The sequence below is a fragment of the Bactrocera neohumeralis genome, chromosome 5 (genome assembly GCF_024586455.1).
Source record: "Bactrocera neohumeralis isolate Rockhampton chromosome 5, APGP_CSIRO_Bneo_wtdbg2-racon-allhic-juicebox.fasta_v2, whole genome shotgun sequence".
NCBI classification, from domain to species: domain Eukaryota; kingdom Metazoa; phylum Arthropoda; class Insecta; order Diptera; family Tephritidae; genus Bactrocera; species Bactrocera neohumeralis.
The window spans coordinates 12444833-12467355 of record NC_065922.1 but is presented as its reverse complement, the minus strand read 5'-3'; the positions used below and the strand labels follow the sequence as shown (position 1 = coordinate 12467355).

The window sequence follows — 22523 nt, the reverse complement described above, 5'->3', positions numbered from 1 at the left end:
GAGTATAATGGAAAATAATTTCAAACTATTGAACGCCACTCAAGCGTGACGCACCGTATGTCAAACAAAGTTGCCACATCTGCTGCCAATGCTGCTGCTGCTGCTGTGACATGCGCTTTCGTCTTTCAGGCGACTAGTTTATTACCGGCTTCGCTGTAATGTTGCTCGGAATGCATGTAAACGATGGTGTATGCATGTGGCACGTTGCACGTTGCAAGTTGTTGCATGTGTCTCAGCTATTACAACATTACTGCTGGCGCTGCGCATTTGCCGTTATCGCTCGACTGCAGCTGCGCGTAAATTGCATTCGGCACACACATACATACATGCATTGAAACATTCATAAAAATCACTGCAAATAAATCATTTCCACTATAATAAACTGAAGTGATAGCAAAGCGTTGCATATGTTCCAGGCGCTTCGCTGGGCATGTAGGGAAAGAAATGCAACTTCACACACACAAACATGTGTATATGAAATGTATGTATGTGTGGCTGTTTTATGTAACTCTGCGCTTCGCCGGCATTCAGGCCAGCCGCTGCAGTGCATGCCGCAAAAAGAGAAGCGGAATTGGCTAACAAGCTACTCGAGTGCTTTATATGAATTTATGCTCCGAAACACTCCACACACACATACACACACAAATAAACATAAGTGCATGCATGTGTGTGTGCGATCTAAATGAGCGCACAAACGAGACTTATATGTGCCAGAGTGACGTGTGACGTTGACGTTGCATAGAAGTATTTTGCCACACAAAGCGCACTTCAAATGGGCGAAAAACCCACAGGATGTGTGCAGGAATTGCAATAAAAGAGGCACAACAACAAGAAAAATTGAAATATAGTAAGAATAAATAAGTGAACTTAAAAAATTGCAGAACATTGTTAGCAAGTACATGGGTAATTTGCGGTACAAAGAGTCTATGGTGAACTCAAATAACGGTTTCGGGGGATATAAAGGGTTATGCAGTAGGGTTGATGTTCGATTTGTTACTTGCGAGTGTTTATTGTATGTATTATAATTTTCAATGATTTTTTAATAAAGCTTTTGAAGCTTTCATGAAAGCTTTTAGGGCTTAGTTAAAGCTCGCGAAAGTTTAGTAAAAGTTTTAAAGGAAATGACCAGAGGTTACTAAGATTTTTATATTTTTAAAGTTTTTCCAAAGCTTTCTGCTGCAAAAAGCTTGAGAACTTTGATAATAGTAAATGTTTATTTATTCTAAATGTTCATAAGTTACTAAAATCTAAAATAAAATAAAAATTTTTATTTTTGTAAAGACTTTTCGGGAGATTTCGCTAGACTCTTTGCTGCAGAAAGCTTAAAAAACTTTAAAAAATAATTTTATTTCGAAATGGCCTGCGTTAATAAAACCCAAAATATATTTGAACTTTTAACGTTTTTTCGAAGCCTTTCTGCTACAAAAAGCTTATGAACCTTTATAAAAGTAAACTTGTATGACAAAATGTGCAAAAGTTAATAAAACCTTAAATATCTTTGAACTTATAAAGTTTTTCGGCAGCTTTCTGCTGCAAAAAGCGTAAACACGTTCATAAAACAAGTTTGTATGGTGAAATGACCATAAGTTAATAAAACCTGAAATATTTTTAGTTTTATAAAGATTTTTCGAGAGCTTTAGCCAAACTTTCTGCTGCAAAAAGCTTAAAAACTTTCATTAAAATGTATTTGTATCACGTAATGTCTATGAGTTCCTAAAACCTAAATTTATCTTTATTTTTAGAAAGACTTTTCGAAAGCTTTCGATATAGTTTCTGCTTATAAAAGTTTCAAAAAAGTAAATTTGCACGAAATGCTCTATTTATAAAGTTTCACGAAAGCTTCTGTAAAACTTGTTGCTGAAAAAGCTTAAAAATCTTCATAGGAATATATTTGTATAACGAAATGTCTATAAATTTCTGAAAACTAAAATATTTTTATGTTTTTATAAATACTTTGCGAGAGCTTTCGCTAAACTTTCGGCTGAAAAATGCTGAAAACCCTATATGCAAATAAATTTGTATTAGGAAATGCCAATAAATTTATAAAATTTAAAATATCTTTTATATATTTATAAAATTTTCAATAGCTTTCGCCGAAACAAGAACTTAAAAACCTATCTGAAAATAAATTTGTATTTTGAAATATCCAAACGCTAGTAAAATCTAAAATATGTTTAAGATTTTACGAAAGCTTTCCAAAGCTTACTGCTGAAAAAAGCTCAAAAGCTTTCACAAATATATATATGCACTACGAAATGTCCATAAGTTACAAAAAATACGATGTTTTGTATATTTAAAAAGATTTTTCGGGATAGCTTTCGCCAAGCTTACTGCTGAAAAAAGCTTTGAAAGCTTCTTGAAAACAATTCGTACTTGGAAATGTTCATAAGTTACTGAAACTTCAAAAAAAAAAGTATGTTTACAAAATTTTTCGAAAGCTTTCGCTAAACTTACTGCTGAGAAAAGCTTAAAAACTTTCATAAAAATATATTTGTGTCACGAATTCTTTTACACAAATCTACCTTCAATTGTTATAAATAACAAGCAACATTTTTTCACCCATTTTGCATTTCATATTCATATTTTGCATACCAAATTGTGACACCCTGTACCACCACCACCATGCCTACAAATAAGCGAGTAAGTGTTCCAGAACAACGACTGCCAAGAGGCACGTCACGTGCTCGACCAAATTCGCTGTGGCATGTGAGCTGGCAGGCGGCAAGCAACGTGCTCCTCCTCCACTACGCCCTGCACGCGCCCACACTCTCGCACTCGCCTTGTGGCAGTAATGGCTGCGGCATGGCAATGGCAAAAAAAGGCTGAAGAAAACTTGGCAGACCCATTTTTACTTGGAGTCAGCTCCATATGTCGTCGTAGTCAACGTACTTGTTTTTTTAGTTGTTGTTTTTTTACCCGGCTCTGTGCTAGAGCTGCCGTTGGCAAGCTGTGCGGTTTTGTGGCAACAATACACGCAGGTCGTTGCACTCGCCGCCGCTGACAGGTCACCGCCAACAAACACAACACCAGGCCTGCACACATATATGAAATGTTGCATGCAACATGCTGCACATGGCCGATAAAGAAACACGTACCGGAGCACAAATACATACATCAGCATTAATGCATGTATGTATGTATATGTGTGTGTGCACTTATGGGCAGCTGAAGGCAGCTAGTGGTACCCTCGGCAGACAGTCAATAACAGGCAACAAATTAAGGGCAATAAATTGAACGGAAGTTGCCGCTTTTTGCTGCAAAACGAAGGGTGCAACACACACATACACAGCCACATAGAGGGTTTGCAAGAAAAACCACCGCTATTCACTGGTTGAATAGCCGCGAAGCCAATACAAAAAATTGCTCCTTAGCGAGCATTTGTGTGTGGCAAGACGAACGGCAAAATGTGGAAAGATTGTTAGGAAAGAATCCACGTGCCACATTTGCCGTCATTGCCGCTGCCCACGCACCCACACACACACATACATATACTAGCAGTTGGGTATGTAAATGCTCTTCACTATAATTCCAGCAACAACAACAACAAGAAAGAACCTGCGTTGTTTGCGATTTTATTTGCCACGTTTTCTATTTGCGTCGCTCTCTTTGCTGCCTTCGCCGGCGCAAGCAGTTGGCAACCTTTTTGTGCTGCGCCGTGAAAATGCTCACTTCCGCTTGCCGTTTCTGCGAAAATAAAGAAATCAGCTGCCGGCGCGGACCCACGAACCACCTGGCAGCATAAACTTACAACTCAACTGAAAGGAAGCGGAAATGGCTGGGTTGCTGTTGCTGTTGCTGCTGCAGTAGCTGATTGCCGCTACCAGCGTTGCTTGTGTCTGCGGCAAGTGCGCGCGAAAATGCCGTTTCAACTAGCCACTTGAGAATTGCACTCGAAATTCTGGGAAAATTCTGTTCAGCTGCTCGCCGGCCGCTCCCCTGTGATTTTGCACCTAAATTGGCCATAAATTGAGTGAAGTGGCTATGCATAGAGTCGAGAGAGAAAAACAACCGTGCATTGTTGCTGCAATTCCAAGTTCTGTTGTTGCAGCAATTCTTTCTGCCAAAGTTGTTGAGCGTGGTTTCTTCTCTGGCAGCTATAAATATCGCCGTGCTTCGGCGTGTTTGTTGGGAGCAATTTAGTTTTTCAATAAAATGCAGTTTTTCTCTGTATCTCAAGAGATATTACAAGGTGCGAATGGCGTTCGCCGAAGTGCTATTCGAAATACCGCGTGTGTGTGTGTGTGTGAATTCTAAATGCACCTTAGGTTCTATATATTTTTTTATTTTCAGTTTGGTAGAAATATTTTAAAATTATGAACTTTGAAGACGCTGGTTTCGGTTAGAGGAAATTCATTGCGCTGGAAAATAGTTTCAAACAGCTTGCCGCTGACTTAAAAATATAACTTCAATTGAAGTGATATTTTCTTGAACTCTAATAGATCTTTCAGTCTTGTTGTTTTTATTGTTGTGCTCTGAACATATACCTTGTTTGTAACGAAGTTTATAACAACCAGCAGTAAACGTCGCCGAACTATCACTCCGGCACTCGAAGTGTAACCGACTTCAGACCGTGCGGGCAGCTGTCGCACTGCAATCAGCTGTTTATAAATTTGCTGAATGACAGTTCGGAGTATTATTCACAAGCGTACAAAAGCGTTTTGCCAGAAGTGAACGCAAATAAAAGTGATCAGCGATGGAATTCAAATAATAATAGTGTGATTGCTTTATATTTAGCTGGAAAATTACAGCCAGCAATTGTTCGTGAGCTCAAACACCTTAATGTGAATAAAGTTTTTGTTTATCGCACCATCACTCGTTACAATTATACTGGTAGCATCGCAAAACGCCATGCAGGTGGTCATCAAAAGACTGCAACATCACGTGAGATGGTTCGGAAAGTGAAGAAGCGACTTGAGCGAAATCCACGACTAAATGTCAATCAAATGGCTAAAGAACTGAAAATATTCGACCGCAGCATCCGACGTATATTGAAAAATGAGCTCAAGGTCAAGCCTTACAAGTTCCAAAAGGCCCATGATCTCACAGCAGCAACAAGTAAGACTTGAGAGAGCGAAGCAGTTGCTTCGCTTGGCCAAAAGCGGTCAAATTCCGAACATTGTGTTTTCTGACGAAAAAATTTTTCCAATTGAACAATTCGTAAACTCTCTAAACGATAGGGTTTACTTGACCGACCGTTCATACGAGAATCTGAGTCATCGGTTGGCCACCAGGAGGCAGCACCCGCCACAAATAATGGTTTGGGCCGCTGTCATCGCTGATTGGCGCTGTCCAATTGTTTTCATCGAGCCTGGCGTCAAAGTAAATGCGACATATTATCGGGAAAGTGTTTGGAAGCTGCTTTGACGTTGTGAGCAAACAAACATAAACATTTCAACAAGACTCAGCACCGTCTCACAAAGCGCGAGTGAACCAAGAATGGCTTAAAAACAACGTTCCGAACTTCATTACGACTACACCAGATGCGAATCCAATGGATTATTCTCTCTGGGCCATTTTGGAGAGCAAGGTCCGAAGTAAAAAATACACCAGTCTCGAGATGCTGAAGAAAGCCATTGTCCGTGAGTGGGCCAAAATACCGGCAGTCACATTCGGGCAGCTTGCGATTCGTTTTTTGACCGTCTCAAGGCTATAGTTAAGGCAAAAGGTGGTCATATCGAGCAAAAGTGAATTGGTCCTGAATTTATGATTACTTTCACACATTTTGTACTTTAAAATAAATAAAAATAATTTTCCAAACAGAATTTATGGTTTTTTGTAATTGGTTACACTTCGAGTGACGGACCCTGTACTGTGATAAAATTGAAAGGTGAATTTTGCCCATTTCATCTCCTTCAAAGTAAGCCCCTCCCGCTGCATTACATACACTTATGCCAACGAATTTTACAGTCATCATAGTTTCACTTGGAAAAATCCCCCTTCGTGATGGCCATTAAAGCCTTCTTAGATTCATTTTTTATATCCTCAATTGAATCAAAACGGTGTCCTGGGAGTGGTCATGTGAATTTGCTGAATAGCCAGAAGTTACACGAAGGTAAATCAGGCGAATGCGGTGGTTGTGGCACGGTATTAGTGGAAAATGTGGCGAAATGATCACCAATAACCAATGCATGATGAGATGGTGCATTATCGCACGCATATAAACATATTTACATTATTATAAAATATAAAATGTTGCTAATTCATTTCTTATATAAAATTTTTTCACATAAAAACTTCCAATCCACGCTGATCAAATCACTTGGTTTCTTCTTCCTTGCAGCTACATAAACAGATGTCTCGATGCCTCGTTGAAATCCATTAAAACTCTGCTGCGCACTTAGGCAGCCATCGGCAACCTTCAGCGGTGGCCACAATTGAACATTAAATCACTTAAGAAACCACAACAACAACAGTAGCAATAGAAATCAATAAAAATGCGTTCCTCACCCTACGCCTACCACATCGCCAACGACTTGAGCGAAGAAGAGTCCGACGGCAATGCACTGGACTATCACATGGCGGCGGCCATTAGCTCGAACCATCGCCAGCAGCAGCAACAACAAATGGAATCGAAATTGAAAGACATACCAGAGAAGTATTTCATGATGATTGCTCACTTCCTGGCGGGCGATTTCAATGACACCGAAGCGATGGACCGTGTCAACGGGCCCATACTGAAAGCGAGCATTAAGTCCGTCTATTGGCTGTTCCTCATCCAGTATGCGTTGCTGGCGCTGGCCGGCATCGCCATGAATGTGAGCATTATTGCGTATGCGATGTATAATCGCCTCTACAAGGATGTGACGCACGCTTTCATCGTTAATTTGGCGTTGTGCCATTTGGTGCAGTGTGCGCTGGTGTTGCCGATAACGTTGATGGTGATGCTCATACAGAATTGGATATTCGGACAATTTTTGTGCTTCTTTCTGCCAATGCTGCAGGTGAGTGTTTGAAGTGAGGGTGGGCTTGGAGGAGGGAGTGGTGGAGAAGGTGGTAGTGTTAAAGGGAAAATGTTTATGTTGAAGTGTTGGTGTAGTTATAAATGCTAGCTACTGGTTGACTACAGATGAAATGGAGTAGAATTGATTTTTTCACAAAAATCATTTTTTGTTTTTGTGAAGTTTTGTGATTATGAATAAGACTGAAATATTTTTTTATGTAACAAAAGTAGATTCTTATATCAGTTTCATGAAAAATTTTGCTCGAATTAAAAGCCTTAAATTATTTTTTCAAGCATCACTTTTTATTCTTTACTCTAATGATTAGCGAAATAAGAATTCTCGGTTTAACCTTTGTAGACTTATTGGCGGGAAAGTGTTGGAATTGGCTAAAGAACAGCTTCATGTAATGATTCTGAGAAAAAAACGAGAAAATCCAACGAAGTCTTGAAAGACCGTCTTTTTTTCTGAGGATTAGGACAAGCAGTTTCTATTCTTAAGGGTTTACCTGGGTTTCTCGGCTGATTTAGGACAATATTCTAAAAGTGTTGTAGAATTTAATAAAATCAAAAAGATTCGATTTTTTGAAACCCGTTTACCTATATAATCCCTTAAAATAATGAGTTTGTTAGACATACCATTCCTTGACTCTAACTTCATTTCGGACTGATTTAGCTTATAGTTTAGTTGAGCCATCCTCTTAAACATTATCAACGAACCGTTTGATACTAAACAAGTAAGGAAGAGTTAAGTTCGGGTGTCACCGAACATTTTATACTCTCGCATGATAAAGTGATATTCGAGATTTCATTATCCGTCATTTACATTTTTTTTTATTTTGCTGTAAAATTAATTAGATAAGTAGTTCCTGAGATATGGTTTTTCGTCCATAAGTGGGCGACGCCACGCCCATTTTCAATTTTAAAAAAAAGCCTGGGTGCAGCTTCCTTCTGCCATTTCTTCCGTGAAATTTAGTGTTTCTGACGTTTTTTGTTAGTCGGTTAACGCACTTTTAGTGATTTTCAACATAACCTTTGTATGGGAGATGGTTATTATCAGATTTTTTCCATTTTTGAACTGTAACGCCTGAAGGAAACGTTAAAGTTTGGCCATAGATATAGTAGTTTCCTAGATATGTACAAAAAACTTTGTATCTTCTCCATTTACTTTTCCAAAAAAATTATAGCTATATTATCTCAATTTTTACTCAAGTTACAGCTTGCACGGATGGACGGACAGATGGACGGGCGGACAGACAGACATCCGGATTTCAACTCTACCCGTCACCCTGATCACTTATAACCCTATATCTGACTCTTTTAGTTTTAGGACTTACAAACAACCGTTATGTGAACAAAACTATAATACTCTCCTTAGCAACTTTTTTTGCGGGAGTATAAAAAAGGAAGAATGAAGACGAATGTGTTCTGACGTCAAATAAAGCAATAGTCCACCGATATTTTATCTCACCCATCACTGTTGACCGTTAAGACATTGAAGTTGTAGAAAATGTACTCTAATTTCGAAGAAACATAAGCTACGAAATAAGATCAGCCTTGAAATCTCCAGAGGAATAACACTACATGAATAAACACAGCTTTGAAATGAACAATTAATTCAAGATCAAAGTCTTCACCAACCAAACTACCCTTTGCCATGCATTGTGCAGGTTTACTGACCTGGACCTGGACAAATATAGGCTGTAGTGGGCCTGAGATAAGGAAAAGGTAAAATATCTATGGACTTCCCCCTTTAATTATAATATTAAATTCTGAAGAAGTTTTTGAGCTCTGTCATTATTCGGTAGCAACATAGCGTTATGAATCAAAACTCATAATTGAAAGCTTTCATCATCATTAACATTCATCATCAAACGGTTTTGAACCATTTAAAAAAGACGGGCTACAAAAAGAAGCTCGCTGTTTGGGTACCACATAAATTATCTGTGATAAATTTAACGGACCGAATTACCGTCAGCGATTCTTTGCTGAAGCGAGTGGTATTATGAGACGAAAAATGGATAAAATAATACAATAATGTGCGAAAAAGATCATAGTTAAAGCGTGGTGAAGCTCAGCAAATGGTGGCAAAGCCAGGATTGACGCCCCGAAAGGTTATGCTCAGTGTTTGGTGTGATTGAAAAAGAATCATCCACTATGAGCTGTTCGAGCCTGGTTGAATGATTGATTTGACATTTTGCTATCAACAACTGATGAGATTGAAGCAAGCAATCGAAAAAAACAACCAGAACTGATCAACAGAAAGGGCTTCGTCTTCCATCAGGACAACGCTAGACCACGCACATCTTTGATGACTCGGCGAAAACTGGGTGAGCTAGGCTGGGAAATTTTGATGCATACACCATATTGCCCTAACCATGCATCATCGGACTAATATTAGTTTCGGTCAATGCAGAACTTCCTTAATGGAGTACAGTTGGCTTCAAGAGAAGCCTGTGAAAATTACTCTTGTCGCAGTTTTTCGCCGAGAAACCAGAACAGTTTTACACTGATGGAATAAAATCTCTAGCGGGAAAAATGGCAAAGGATGGTCGACTAAAATGGTACATATTTGGTTCATTAAACTTCATAATAAATATAAAAAAAAAGATTTGAAGTTTGATTAGAAATACGAAAAGACTTTTTCGACTACCCAATATATGGTAATTTACCACTTGGTTAATAATTGCTTAGTAATATTATTAAATTTTGCAAACATTTTTGCTTAAGGTATGGTTAAATTACTTATGTTTATATGACGACTTCCTTAAAGTTTTTTAAATGCTTTGCCATAATTTACCTTTATGGCACTATATATTCGTAGGCACTTTCGATTTCGAAAGCAAAAATATTTGTTAATATCAATACCTGCATACAACCGATTGTAATTGAACAAAATTCCTTCAAATCGAATTCAAATACAATATACTGCAATTACCTTTAACAAAACTATGCAACGTTTCACTAGAAAATTTTCACACAAAAGACTCAGTTAAGCCTTAATTTAATTTTTACTGAGAATGGTTAATCAAGTAAATTTAGACAAACAAACAATATATAAATTGTGCACAAATCGAATTCGATTTCGCAAATAACAACATTTATATATATTTTGCAAAACTTTGCAGCGAAAAAAATAATTTCAGTCGGCTAGTAAGGTGATAAATGTAATAAAAGTACGTTGCGTATACGCAGTGTAGCACGGCAATGGCCGCATGGCAGCGTGTGCCTGACAGCGACGAGTGTTTGCCTTTTGAGTGCGTGTGGGACACAACTCAACACTTGTGTTCTCTCACACAAATACATTCATACATATTTATGTACATATATATGTACATATATAGGAGACACAAGCACCATTGAGGTCGGTGCGGCTAAGTGGCCATTGGCCGTTGTCACTTGAAATTGCCGCTATATCTATAAAACTGCTGTGGAAATAAAATTTAATTCGCATTGTTATTTCATGCGAGCACTTCACTCAACAGCGGCATCACAACATGATGGACCGTCGGCCATTCGGTGGCACCGTCCGCAGTTTAACCACACTGACATCTCCACACATATATTATATATTGTTATGAAGGTGTCCTGCGAGACAATGCCAGTTAATACTGCTTCAGTGATGCGGCACATTTTAGTTGCCTTGTCATGCCTTCACCATTCAGAAAAGGCATTTGTGACACGTGCTCGGACGCACAAAAGCGTCGAAAGCGGAAACATAAAATTTATTAAGAAGTTTCGCTTTCACTGCCCGCAGCGTCTTCACTCTCACTCTAAATCACGTGTTTTCTTGCTCTCTCTTTCGCTCTCTCTCGCAACAGTGGTTGTCATGACGCGCTCGCGGGCATTTTCTGCACATTTATCGATAACATTCATTAGCGATAATTGCTTTCGTTTTCGACGCGTTTCGCGCAACAAAGTCAAAGTGCTGGAAATAGCAACGGCAGACAATAGAAAGCAACAACAACAAGGGAAAGACATAAATTAAATTAATTTGAACGCATTGTGTGTGTACGTGAGCAGCAGCTGTTATCTTTATACGCACACACACACATAAATACATATAAATACTTTCACACTGCTTCGTCGTTCATTACTCCCGATGCCAGTCACCTATTTATAATATAAGTTGCCATTTGCTTCGTTTTGTGTTAATTTCATCAGTTTAATGAAATGAAAATTCTTCTGCCATTCTCTTTAAATAATAAAATCCCCAAGTTATGGGTATTACTTTCAGTGCTTCGCGCTGTTGCTCCTCTTACCTCTTGCCATGCTCAATGTTCGGTTTCTTTGTTGTACGCGTTCATTTTGGCTTTCACTTGTTGGGTCAATGGCAGGAGGCGCGCTAAAATTTTGGCGCCTCTCAATTTCCTTAAACAGAACTTAATCACCGGATATTGACCTGAATACATAATTATTTGCAGTCATTGTCACGCAATATTGCTGTCATCTATTTGTCGTTAATGTGCATGGACGCAAGAGTATCGAATTTGCTTGAAGGCATTGTTGACATTGGCCCAAAAGGCATAATTTGAGATAGTGTGTGTGTCCTTCACGCTTCTATATCCACATTTTCAAGTATCTTTGCGCTCGCTTTCTAAGTATAGACAAGTTACTATGTTATGTTATATGTGCGCACACCTCATTAGGATGCCTAAAAGGTTTCAAATATTCTCGCATTTGTGCTATAAATATAAATTCTTCACTTTTAAGCGTGCAAAAACACAAAAGAAACAGGTTTAGGGATTCAGTTAGCTGCGATGAATATATATATATGTATATAGATATTTTATAAATGGATATTAAATTTTGCATTATTGCCATAGTTTTTAATTTTGCAAACGCCCGCTCCGCTTCCGCTTCAGCTTTATAAAATTATTCAACTCAAGCATTTGCAGATAAAAGAAGAAAAAGGCCGCAATGCGTGACTACGAAGAGCTTGACAAACAGGCCGACAGCGGTAAGGCTCGAAAATTCTACGAAAAGAAGCGGCGACTAACAGAAGGTTTCAAGACCGGAGCATACTCTTGTAGAACTCCCAAAGGTGTTTTAGTGACTGATCCCTAGATTATACATAAATTAAGGAGGGAACACCTCTCCAACCTGCTGAATGGTAGTGAAAGCATAACACTAGGATATGGTGAATCCGATTCCAGAATCGCTGACGATGGAAGAACAACAAAGCAGCGGGAGCCGGTCTAGTCAAATACTTCGACGAAGAACTGAATGAGAATGCATTAGCTTCTTTGTAGAATATGGTCGGACGAAAGCATGCCCGACGTTTGGAATTTAAGTGTGCTCTGCCCAATCCACAAAAAGGGAGACCCCACAATCTGCGCCAACTACCGTGGGATAAGCCTCCTCAACATCGCATATAGGGTTCTATTGAACATATTGTGTGAAAGATTAAAGCTCGCCGTCAACAAACTGAAAGTCAACAACTGACCAGATATTCATCATACGCCAAATTTTCGAAAGTAGCCGTCAAAAAAAAGGATCGACACACACCACAAGCTCCGTCAGGGTTGGGAAGAACATCCCCGAGCCGTTCGGTACCAAACGAGGTTTCAGAAAAGGCGACAGCCTTTCTTGCGAGTTCTTCAATCTGCTTCTAGAGAAAATCATTCGAGCTGCAGAACTTAATCGAGCAGGTAAATCTTTTATAAGAGTGTACAACTGCTGGCGTATGCTAATGATATTGATATCATCGGACTCAACACCCGCGCCGTTAGTTCTGCTTTCTCCAGACTAGATAAAGAAGCGAAGAAAATGGGTCTGATAGTGAACGAGGGCAAGACGAAATATCTCCTGTCATCAAACAAGCAGTTGTAGCACTCTCGACTTTGCTCTCACGTCACTGTTGACAACCTCCGGTGTGTTTAATGTGGGTACCAGCTGACGTCAGCCTTACCCCATGGCGCTCATAAGCACAGCGGATCAAATCAATGCGCGAACTTCAAGGGGTCTTGCTTCCAGATACCAGGTGCCAGAATTAAGTCTCCGGTCAGACCTCGTAGCCGAAGCTACTACCAGTTGAGCTTCCATACAGCTCTGGACTGGTGGCCAGAGGTCGGATCCCACACCTGCATCACGTACGTTAACTGTTCAGTATTCTGACTAATGGAGACCACACCACTTAAATCTAATCATCTATTAGTCCAACTAATCCCCATACCACCCAGATCCCTAATGTCCGAGTACATCGGGCATTCTGCCAATATATGCACCCAATCCTCTACCCCCGCCCCACAAAAACAACCTGAGCTATCAGATAGGTGCCTCTGATGCAAAATTGCATTCAGAGGCCCATGCCACGTGAGCAAAAAACCCAGGCTCAGACAAAATCTGAAGTCTGGGTTATCCTCAACGAACCCAGCGTCCCGAATGTACTCGTAGGTCAATTGGCCGTGAGCACTATTATACGAATGTTCTTGCCACCTACACCTAACCCTATCATCTAGAAGCCTTTTGCTCTCTAGATATGTACCTCCTTATCGTCGCCGGAAATCCAGTCATTCCGCAGCAATGACACACTCAAACCCCTTCTTAATCTGAATGTAACAGCACTCTGTATGACAATGAGGTCACCTAACAAAACCTGCATAGCATCCGTTGAGACAGTGCGACATACAGGCAAGCATCATTCAACGGAGTTCATTGAGAGGAGTTTTTGGCACCCCAAGACAGTCGTGGCTCTGTTGACAATCATAACTTCGAAGTCGTAGATATCTCGTTATTTATTTCGATATTTCGTTTATCTTGGGACCAGCATTAACGCCAAGATCAATGTCAGCCTCAAAATCCGACGCAGAATAACTCTTGCCAACAGGTACTCTTCGGACTAAGTAGGCAATTGAGAACTAAAGTCTTCTCTCGACGAACAAAAAAGTAACTCATTATTCTCGTCCTACAATATGGTGCAGAGCTTTCGAGAGAAAGGTTCTGCCGAAGATTTATGGTCCTTTGCGCATTGGCCACGGCGAATATCGCATTCGATGGAACGATGAGCTGTACGAGTTATACGACGATATTGACATAGTTCAGCGAATTAAAGGACAGCGGCTACGCTGGCTAGGTCATGTTGTCCGAATGAACGAAAACACTCCAGCTCTGAGAGTATTCGACGCAGTACCGTTGGGGGATGCAAAGGAAGAGGAAAACCGCCACTTCGTTGGATCTGACTTAGCTTGGAATCTCCAAACGAAATAAAAGAACGACTGGCACGCTATTGAAAACTCGGTTATAACCGCGTAAACGGTGACTATGCCAATAAAGAAGAAGAAGAAGAGCTATTTTTGCTTAAATAAACATATCTCCGAATTTTTGTTCCACTTATTACATATACAATTAAATAAAAAGTTTATATGAAAAGTTCTAAAGTATATTATATTAAACTTTAAAGGGTCTCAGAAGGTCATAAAATATACCTCGTAATAAAATATTGTGTCCATAATTCACTATAAAATCAAAACTAAATTTTGAAAATCGTTTTTCTTGCTTGAAATTTGAACACTTACATGAACCTAAGTGTCTCGTGGGACATCCAAGGGTTAATTAGCATAAAATTTGCGATGATAATTTAATGATTAGCAGCTAAAAGTATGCAAAAGTTATGAGTAAATATCCGCAACACTGCCTACAATATCCAACTTGGTTTACGGAAAAGGTTAACAGTGATTCCACCGCTATTACGAGTGCCATTAGCCTACACAGACACACATACAAATGTAACTAAATTTTTTGCGGCGCACAACTTTCGCCATTAAAACTACGCGAAAGTGTCATTTGCGGCAGATATGGAAAAGTTTGCGGCCTGAAGTCAATTGCCTGCTGAAAGCTGCACGAAGCGAAGTTCAACGACATCGGCTAATAAAGCGAGTGTTTTAATAGAGCAAAGGAGGCAGCATAAATAAAATAAAAATAAATATGAATTAATACAAATTTATATTTATAGTTAAAAGCAAACATTGCCTTATAAGCACTAACATCAGCTTGAAAGCTCTAATAAGCAAGCGGCAATATCAAACGAAGTTAATTATAAAGTTTGCAGAGTCAGTTTAAAAATACAGCGCTAGAAAGTCAAACCAACTCTCATTGAAGTTGCTTTTTTTAAAGTTGCCTTCACAAAAACAATTTTACTATATATTTTCCGAACAATTTATATAACTGTCTTTTTATAATGTTTGTATTTGTACGAGTATTTCGCTTTCAATTTTTCTTCTTTATGCTCGCCACAGGACATTCCGCTGCATGTTGCCATAATATCGCACATTCTCATCGCCTGGGATCGCATGCGCTGGCTGAGCGATCCACTGCAGGGCCGCTTGCCGGCCTTCGTCTGCTGCTGCGCGACCTGGCTTACTGGCATGGTGATTGCGCTGCCATATCCCATCTATACGATTTATGTGGAATTGGGGGTAAGTGAAATATGGACAGAGAATTATTTCATTTACAGATTTCATATATTTGCTTTTGTGTTCGTCATGATAAATGGAATAAATAGCGTAAGTTTAAACTTTAAACTTTTAAGGAGTGCGTTAATATTAAAAAGTTCAAAAAAGCCCCTGTCTAAATAAAGCGTGATGTTTTGTGATTCAGGAAAAGTTTACAGTTTCTAATACCATTTGCCATGGGTTACAATCGTCTAAAAACTAAAAAAAAAAACTCCACTTTTGGGCGAACGTATTAAAAATTGACTCACTTAATATCTCGTATACCAATAAGCTTTCGACCAAATCTTTTGTAGATCCCGTTACGATCGATTTTTTCACACCGCGAAAGTGGAAGACTCCTTCCCAAATATGTATCACGGTTGAAATATTGAAAAGCTCCCAAAAAGCTTTATAGATTTTTTACTAACCCGCTTTTGCCACGGTTGGAATGCTGAAAAGCTCTCAGAAAATTTTATAGATTTTTCACGAAGCCACTTTTGCCACGGTTTAAATGCCGAAAAGCTCCCAAAAAGCTTTATAGATATTTTACTAAGCCATTTTTGCCACGGTTGAAAAATTGAAAAGCTCTTAGAAAGCTTTATAGTTTGTTTACTGAGCCACTTTTGCGTCGGTTGAAGTGCTGAAAAGCTCGCGGAAAGCTTTATGGATTTTTACTAAGCCATTTTTTCTCAATTGAAATATTGAAAAGCTCTCAGAAAGCGTTATGGATTTTTACTAAGCCATTTTTGCACGGTTAAAATACAGAAAAGCTCTTACAAAGCTGTATGGATTTTTTACTAATCCACTTTTGCCACAGTTGAAATAGAAAGTTGAAAAGCTCTCAGAGAGCTTTATAGATTTCTTACTAAGCTACTTAGATGTTAAATTTTGCCTAGGTCGACTCATTCTGAACCCATTCCGTACACTCTGTAACCTTTTTGGAATTTCCTGAAACGTTTTAAATGGCTTTAAAGCGCGGTCCGATTCTGATATCGCATAATACAACCTACTCGTAACCTACTTGACTGAAATAAACTCGTACCTCATAAAACATAGATTTTATGACCTAAGTGGAGGAGCTTCAAGAAGATTTTTCTCAATAATCTTTCTACAAATTTTATTTTATTAGAATATAGCAATAAACGAAATACTACATACATGTCTTAAAAGCTTAAATTGAAATAAACGATTTTTTCTAAAATCTAAATTCTGAATGTAAAAGCCATTTCCACTGGCCTCGAGAATCTTGAACCACTTATTTTTTCAATGTAATGAGTAGTCAAAGAAAAGTCTGGGAGTCAAACGGCGACTGTGTGGCAGGGCGCTCATAAAAACAATATTTTCTTTGAAAATATAAGTTACAGCTAATGTATGAAAGCTCGCAGTACCGTTGCGAAAGAATTCGTTTTGTTCTTTAAACGAATTCGGGTACACATTATAGGCATAAAAATGTCTATTCCGTGCTTTACGCTTTACTTTGCTCTGATGATGTGTCTCCATATAACCAATATTACCAAAAAACAGGTCACTTCTACTTCAGCGAAAAAACTTTTTGGCGATAATGGTTTGGTTAAGGGATCTTAGGATGAGAGTTGAAAGCTTTAAATGTGTTTAAGGATCTTTAAATGGAAGTTGAAAGCTTTAAAAGTTAATTAAACTTTTGTTTTTAGCGTATTGTTTTATATGCATGATTCCAAGAGCTTTCATAGAGCTTTACCTGGCTTTAATGCTTTCACGAGAAATTGTAGTGTTTATAAGTTCTACAGCAGTGCTGATGCGCTATTTGTTTTGTTAAATATGTTGAGTTTTGTGGGCCTAACTAAAACCAAAACTCAACAAGTTACTTTTTCATCAAAAGTTCCACATAAAATTAGGTTAATTACTTGTACAACATTGGGTTGTAGGCTGAAGCAATATGAATATTGCATGTGGTTTTCATTGGAAAATATTACTGGTGCGCTTATAATCTAAAAATAAAATATTCCACAATTAAAGATTATTTAAAAACTAGCGAATCCTACATACACTTCACTTCGTCAGCAGATTTATACCAACTGTATAGTGAGCGCGTGACTGCCTGGAGCGTTAAGCGTGTGTGTCTGTATTTGTAAAGTTCCATCGGCAGCAATTTCATTTGTATTTGTATTTCCAACGAATTTCTGTTTGTTATTGTTGTGTTGTTAAAATCCAGGTGAAAATTTTTTGTAATGTTTACTGTTGTTATTGTTGCCTCTAGTTTAAAATAACAGCTTATTTGTTTGCTTGCAGTGTTGTGTTATTGTTATTTTCAATTACCGTTCATTGTTATTTCGAATTGTGTTCTCACACCTTCTCCGAAATCGGACATTTATTGCTGTCAATTTGGGCTTTACTTGACAGGGAATGACTGAACCTTCGCTAAGGCTCTCTCCATACCTTGTTTGTTGTTATATAACGGATATATATATAAATATTTAATAGTGTTTAATACATATATACATACATTTGAACATTCCTAGAAATAAAATATATTTTATTAGCTGGAATTGAATGTTTGAGGGTACGAATGAGTGTACTGAAAGTGTGAACCCCACGCCGAACAACAAAAACATTTGTGCGTGCGCTCGTGCACCTACTTGCCGATGGCTAGTATTGTTATGGTTATTGTGTAGGAAAATATTCGAGTTTTTTAGAGTTTTCCAATGAAAATTTTAACAAAGCACTTTTCATTTCGATTTTTAATTGCTGTTCTAACTAATTGAGCTTATCTTTGGAGCTTTTATAGAATACAATAGCGGTAAATTGCTGAAACAAAGCAACTATTTTTGCAATAAGAGCTGTTCAGTTATGAATAATTTCACTGAAATGAACTTCAAATATAATTTTCTTTCCGAAAACAATCAAAGCTTTGGTAGAACTTTCATCTTAAAAAGGATAAATAGGCTTTAAATCATTATTGTAATTAAAGCGAGCATACTTTTAGGGAAATGTTATCTGTATATATATATATTTGTAGCGCAATAAAGAATTAAAATGAAAACAAATTAAACCTTAACCCCTCAATACCCTTCACAAATAAAGACGTTTCCATACAAAACCATGATTTTGATCGTTCAGTTTGTATGACAGCTATATTATATAGTACTCCGATCTGCACAATTTCTTCAGATATTATAGCTTCACTTTAGAAAATAGTCTATGTCAAGTTTTGTGAAGATATCGTTCCAAATAAAAAAGTTTTCCATACAAGGACTTCAGTTTTATCGTTCAGTTTGTATGACAGCTACATGCTAAAGTTGTCCGATGTCGGGAATTCTGACAAGTAAGCAGGTTTTTGGGGAGAAAAGAACGTCTGCAAAATTTCAGAATTATATCTCGAAAACTGGGAGACTTATTCGGGTATATACAGGCGCACACGGGCAGCCCGGTGGACAAGTTTCGTCACGCTGATGTTTATACAAGTATATATATATTATAGTTTTTCCATTGTTTCCTTTTGGGGGTAAAATAGCTTGTTCTAGGTATAATAAATACTCACTATATAAATAATTTATAGAAGTATACATATAGGCGCATGAGAGAAATCTATTCAATACGATGCCTTCTTTAAGAAAACAATATATATTTTATTCTAATCTGATAGGCTTTACTAAAAATTCACCTTAGAAATTCAGAAAAAACAACATTACAGAATAACAGTTCTCTTCACTTAGAGTTCGAATATCAAACATTTCATAGAAATTCAACATCAAAAAGAGCTGACATTGACTGGTCACTTAGATCTCCTGATTTGTTGCCCTTTATTTCTTACTTTGGTATCGTAAATAATTGTGAGTTAATAATTTTATGATTTAACGCTAAGTACGAGAGGAGAATAACAACAAGTTTTGCTTATCAGAAAAAAAATTATAATATTTAAACATAATTCACCTTTAGTGGACTTTTAACTAAAGCTGTTTCATGCCGAACACTCATTGTAGCATATTTAGCAGTTGGCAGCTACTCTCTCCACCATATTTATGTGGGAATTCCTTTGAACGAGTGTTCTACATCCATAAAAACAGCTGCCTCTAAGCTTGAGTTATTTACTAACACCATTTCGTTGCATAGTTGCAGGCGTCGTTTTTCCTTATTGACCATATTTCTGCATTTTGTGCTCACTGCTTTCTTCTTTATTTGCTATTTTTGACATTTGATGGCCGTTAGCCATCAGCTTGTGTCAATGTGAATTTATGTCAGTGTGTTAATAAAGTGGCCACTACGTTTGGGTTTCATTTGCATAAATCAAGTTGTTATTTGATGAAGTCACTTAAGTCATAATTTATTGGGAGCGTATAAGCGCTATTAAGCGGCTTGCTGGTGTTACAAAAGTGGAGATATTTTTCATATAAATTGCGGAGTTTGGTTACTTCAAAGCAAGCGGTTGCAATATATAAAAGATGTACATATAATAATAAAAATAATAAATATTTTTTACAATCCTTGAATTGTTAAAGCTCTCGTATCTCAACATTTTCAACATTCTTATGCAATATGTCTATACATATTTATGTATCAACATATTAGAGCGGGCCAAAAAAGTCCCTTTTGTGTATTATAAATTATTTTGCTCGCTCTTATTCTGTGCTAAAATATAATAAAATATATTAAAATTTTTTATCCTTGAAAATTGCTAAGGAATTTCATTTAAATTTATTAATTAAAATATGGTTTTGTGTAATTTATATATATACTCAGTAGATAGTATGCATTACTTAACAAGAGTACACATTATTTTACTGGTATTAGTAATGATTACGATTAAATATTGCCTTCACCGCATAAAGGTTAAAAGCCTACAAAGCAAAAAGTACTTAAAGCCCAAATGCCAATGATATTTGTATTATATTTATATCAATGAATTGTCTTCCACTCGTGGTGAGCATCACAACAAAAAAGCCAATTATAATTTTCACGCTTGATGACCAGAGACAGCTGGCGCTGAGGAATTTTCCAAGACACTTTGATCAATTTGCCTCAATTAAGCACATGATTTGATTGAAGCCAAAGACGACGAAGAAGAAGTTAAGCGGCTTTAATGAAATTTTCGACTTCACACATACATATAGTATTATAATATACATATATATATAATATAAATATATATATATATAGATATGTACATATATAATATATTGAACAATAAAGCCGCGCACAGCTGGTAATTAGAAACAAAGGCGAAACGAAACAACGAAATATGAGGCATATGAGAGCAGATGAATGACACTTGAATCGAATTAATTTGAATGCATAAAAACAACAGTTACATGCGCGATCAGTTGTAAATAATCTGATTTATTGTGATGCCATGCATCAGTGGATACACGCGCAAACAAATATCAGCGTGCCACATACACAAAACACATATACATGTCTTTAGTTATATATGTGTGGATGCAGATGCATGGACTTATGGGGAGGCAGAGAGGGAAGGAGAGAGTTTGATACGAAAATAAATAAATGTATGTATGTATAGATATTGAGTGATTAAGTAATTTGAGATTTTTTATGTGAAATCAAGCAGAAGCTGCGTAGCACATAAGAATGCCTGTGTAACTATGAATGTGAGTATGTAACTATGTAAGGAAGCACATTTTGTGTACGTGAGCACCTTTGTAAATAAATTAATGTAAAAACAAGGAAAAATATTAACTTTGGCTGCTTCTAAGCTATAATACCCTTCACAGGTGCATTTCTTATGCCACAAAAATTTATAAAAAGAACTTTTTCTTGATTTTGTGCGGTCAGTTTATATGGCAGCTATATGCTATAGTGAGCCGATCCGAATATTTTTTCGGAGATTATAGCATTGTGTTCGGTAATAAGTCATAGCGAATTTTATTAAGATATCTTGTCAAATAAAAAATTTTTCCATACAAGGACTTGATTTTGACCGATCAGTTTGTATGACAGCTATATGCTATAGTCAGCCGATCTGAATATTTTTTTCGGAGAATATAGCATTGTGTTGGGAAATTATTCGTAGCGAATTTCATGAAAATATCTTGTCAAATTTAAAAGTTATCCATACTAGATCTTGATTTTGACCGACATGCTTGTATGGTAGCTATGTACTAAAGTGATCTGATCAGAATAATTTTTTCGATGATTGTAGCATTATCTTCGATAATTAGTCAAAGCGAATTTCATCAAGATATCTTGTCAAATAAAAAAATTTTTCCATACAAGGACTTTACTTTGACCGATCAGTTTGTATGGCAGCTATATCCTATATTAGTTCGATATAAACAAATTCTTGGCAAATTATAGCATTGTCTGGGGCAATAATATGAGGAAAGTTTCGTAAAGTTATCTAGCCAACTAAAAAAGTTTTTCATACGAAAACTTATTTTTGCTCGGTCAGTTTGTATAGCAGCTATATGCTACAGTGAACCGATTTGTTTAAAATATTTGGATAGTGTGGCATGGTCTTGAATAAATATTCATGCAGAATATTGTGCAGATATCTTGTCAAATAAAAAATTTTTCCATACAAACACGTGACTCTGATCGTGCCGTTTGTATGGCAGCAATATACTTTCGTGATCCGATATGGACGGTTCCGAGAAATGAGCAGCTTCTTGGGAAGAGAAGAACATTTGCAAAATATCAGATCGATATCTCAAAAGCTGGGGGCTTAACATGCCTGATTCGATTCAGCTCATCATACTGATCACTTAAATATATATTTTATAGGGTCTCCGACATTTCCTTATTAACTTATTATGTGCTTGTAGCTACCGTTTGTCTTATGTATTTATCTATCATAAACGGACAGCGATCCAGTCAAGCAGGCGCTTACCAGCCAAGCAGTCTCCATTCAATTCGTTTACCATTGCTGTTATTGTGGTTCTTGCTGTTATTGTTGTTTTCGCCAACGTTACGATTCATTCGGTTCCATTGAATGTGTCACTGAGGGTCTCAAAGTGGGAAAACAAGTGAATTATGACACAAATCGTGCGCATCAGAGAAGCGCCTGGGCTCACTTTATACGCTTTCATCTTCTCCAAACACACAAACAAACACACTACTTGTCACTACTATGAACAAGACACATACACACACACTTTTGTTCGAGTGTGTACGTGTCGCAATTCGAGCTTATTGGCTCAATGGATTTCTATGACTCCCACAAG

The 22523-nt window shown here is 37.5% G+C and overlaps 1 protein-coding gene across 1 annotated transcript in view; it reads left to right on the top strand.

The window, feature by feature from the left end:
- Positions 1 to 22523, top strand: part of LOC126758067 (uncharacterized) — a 130878-nt gene that overhangs the window by 53422 nt on the left and 54933 nt on the right. The window contains 2 exon segments of the mRNA XM_050472071.1: positions 6281 to 6941; positions 15175 to 15354. Of these exon segments, the coding sequence (XP_050328028.1) occupies positions 6435 to 6941; positions 15175 to 15354 (687 nt within the window). The 5' untranslated portion in view covers positions 6281 to 6434.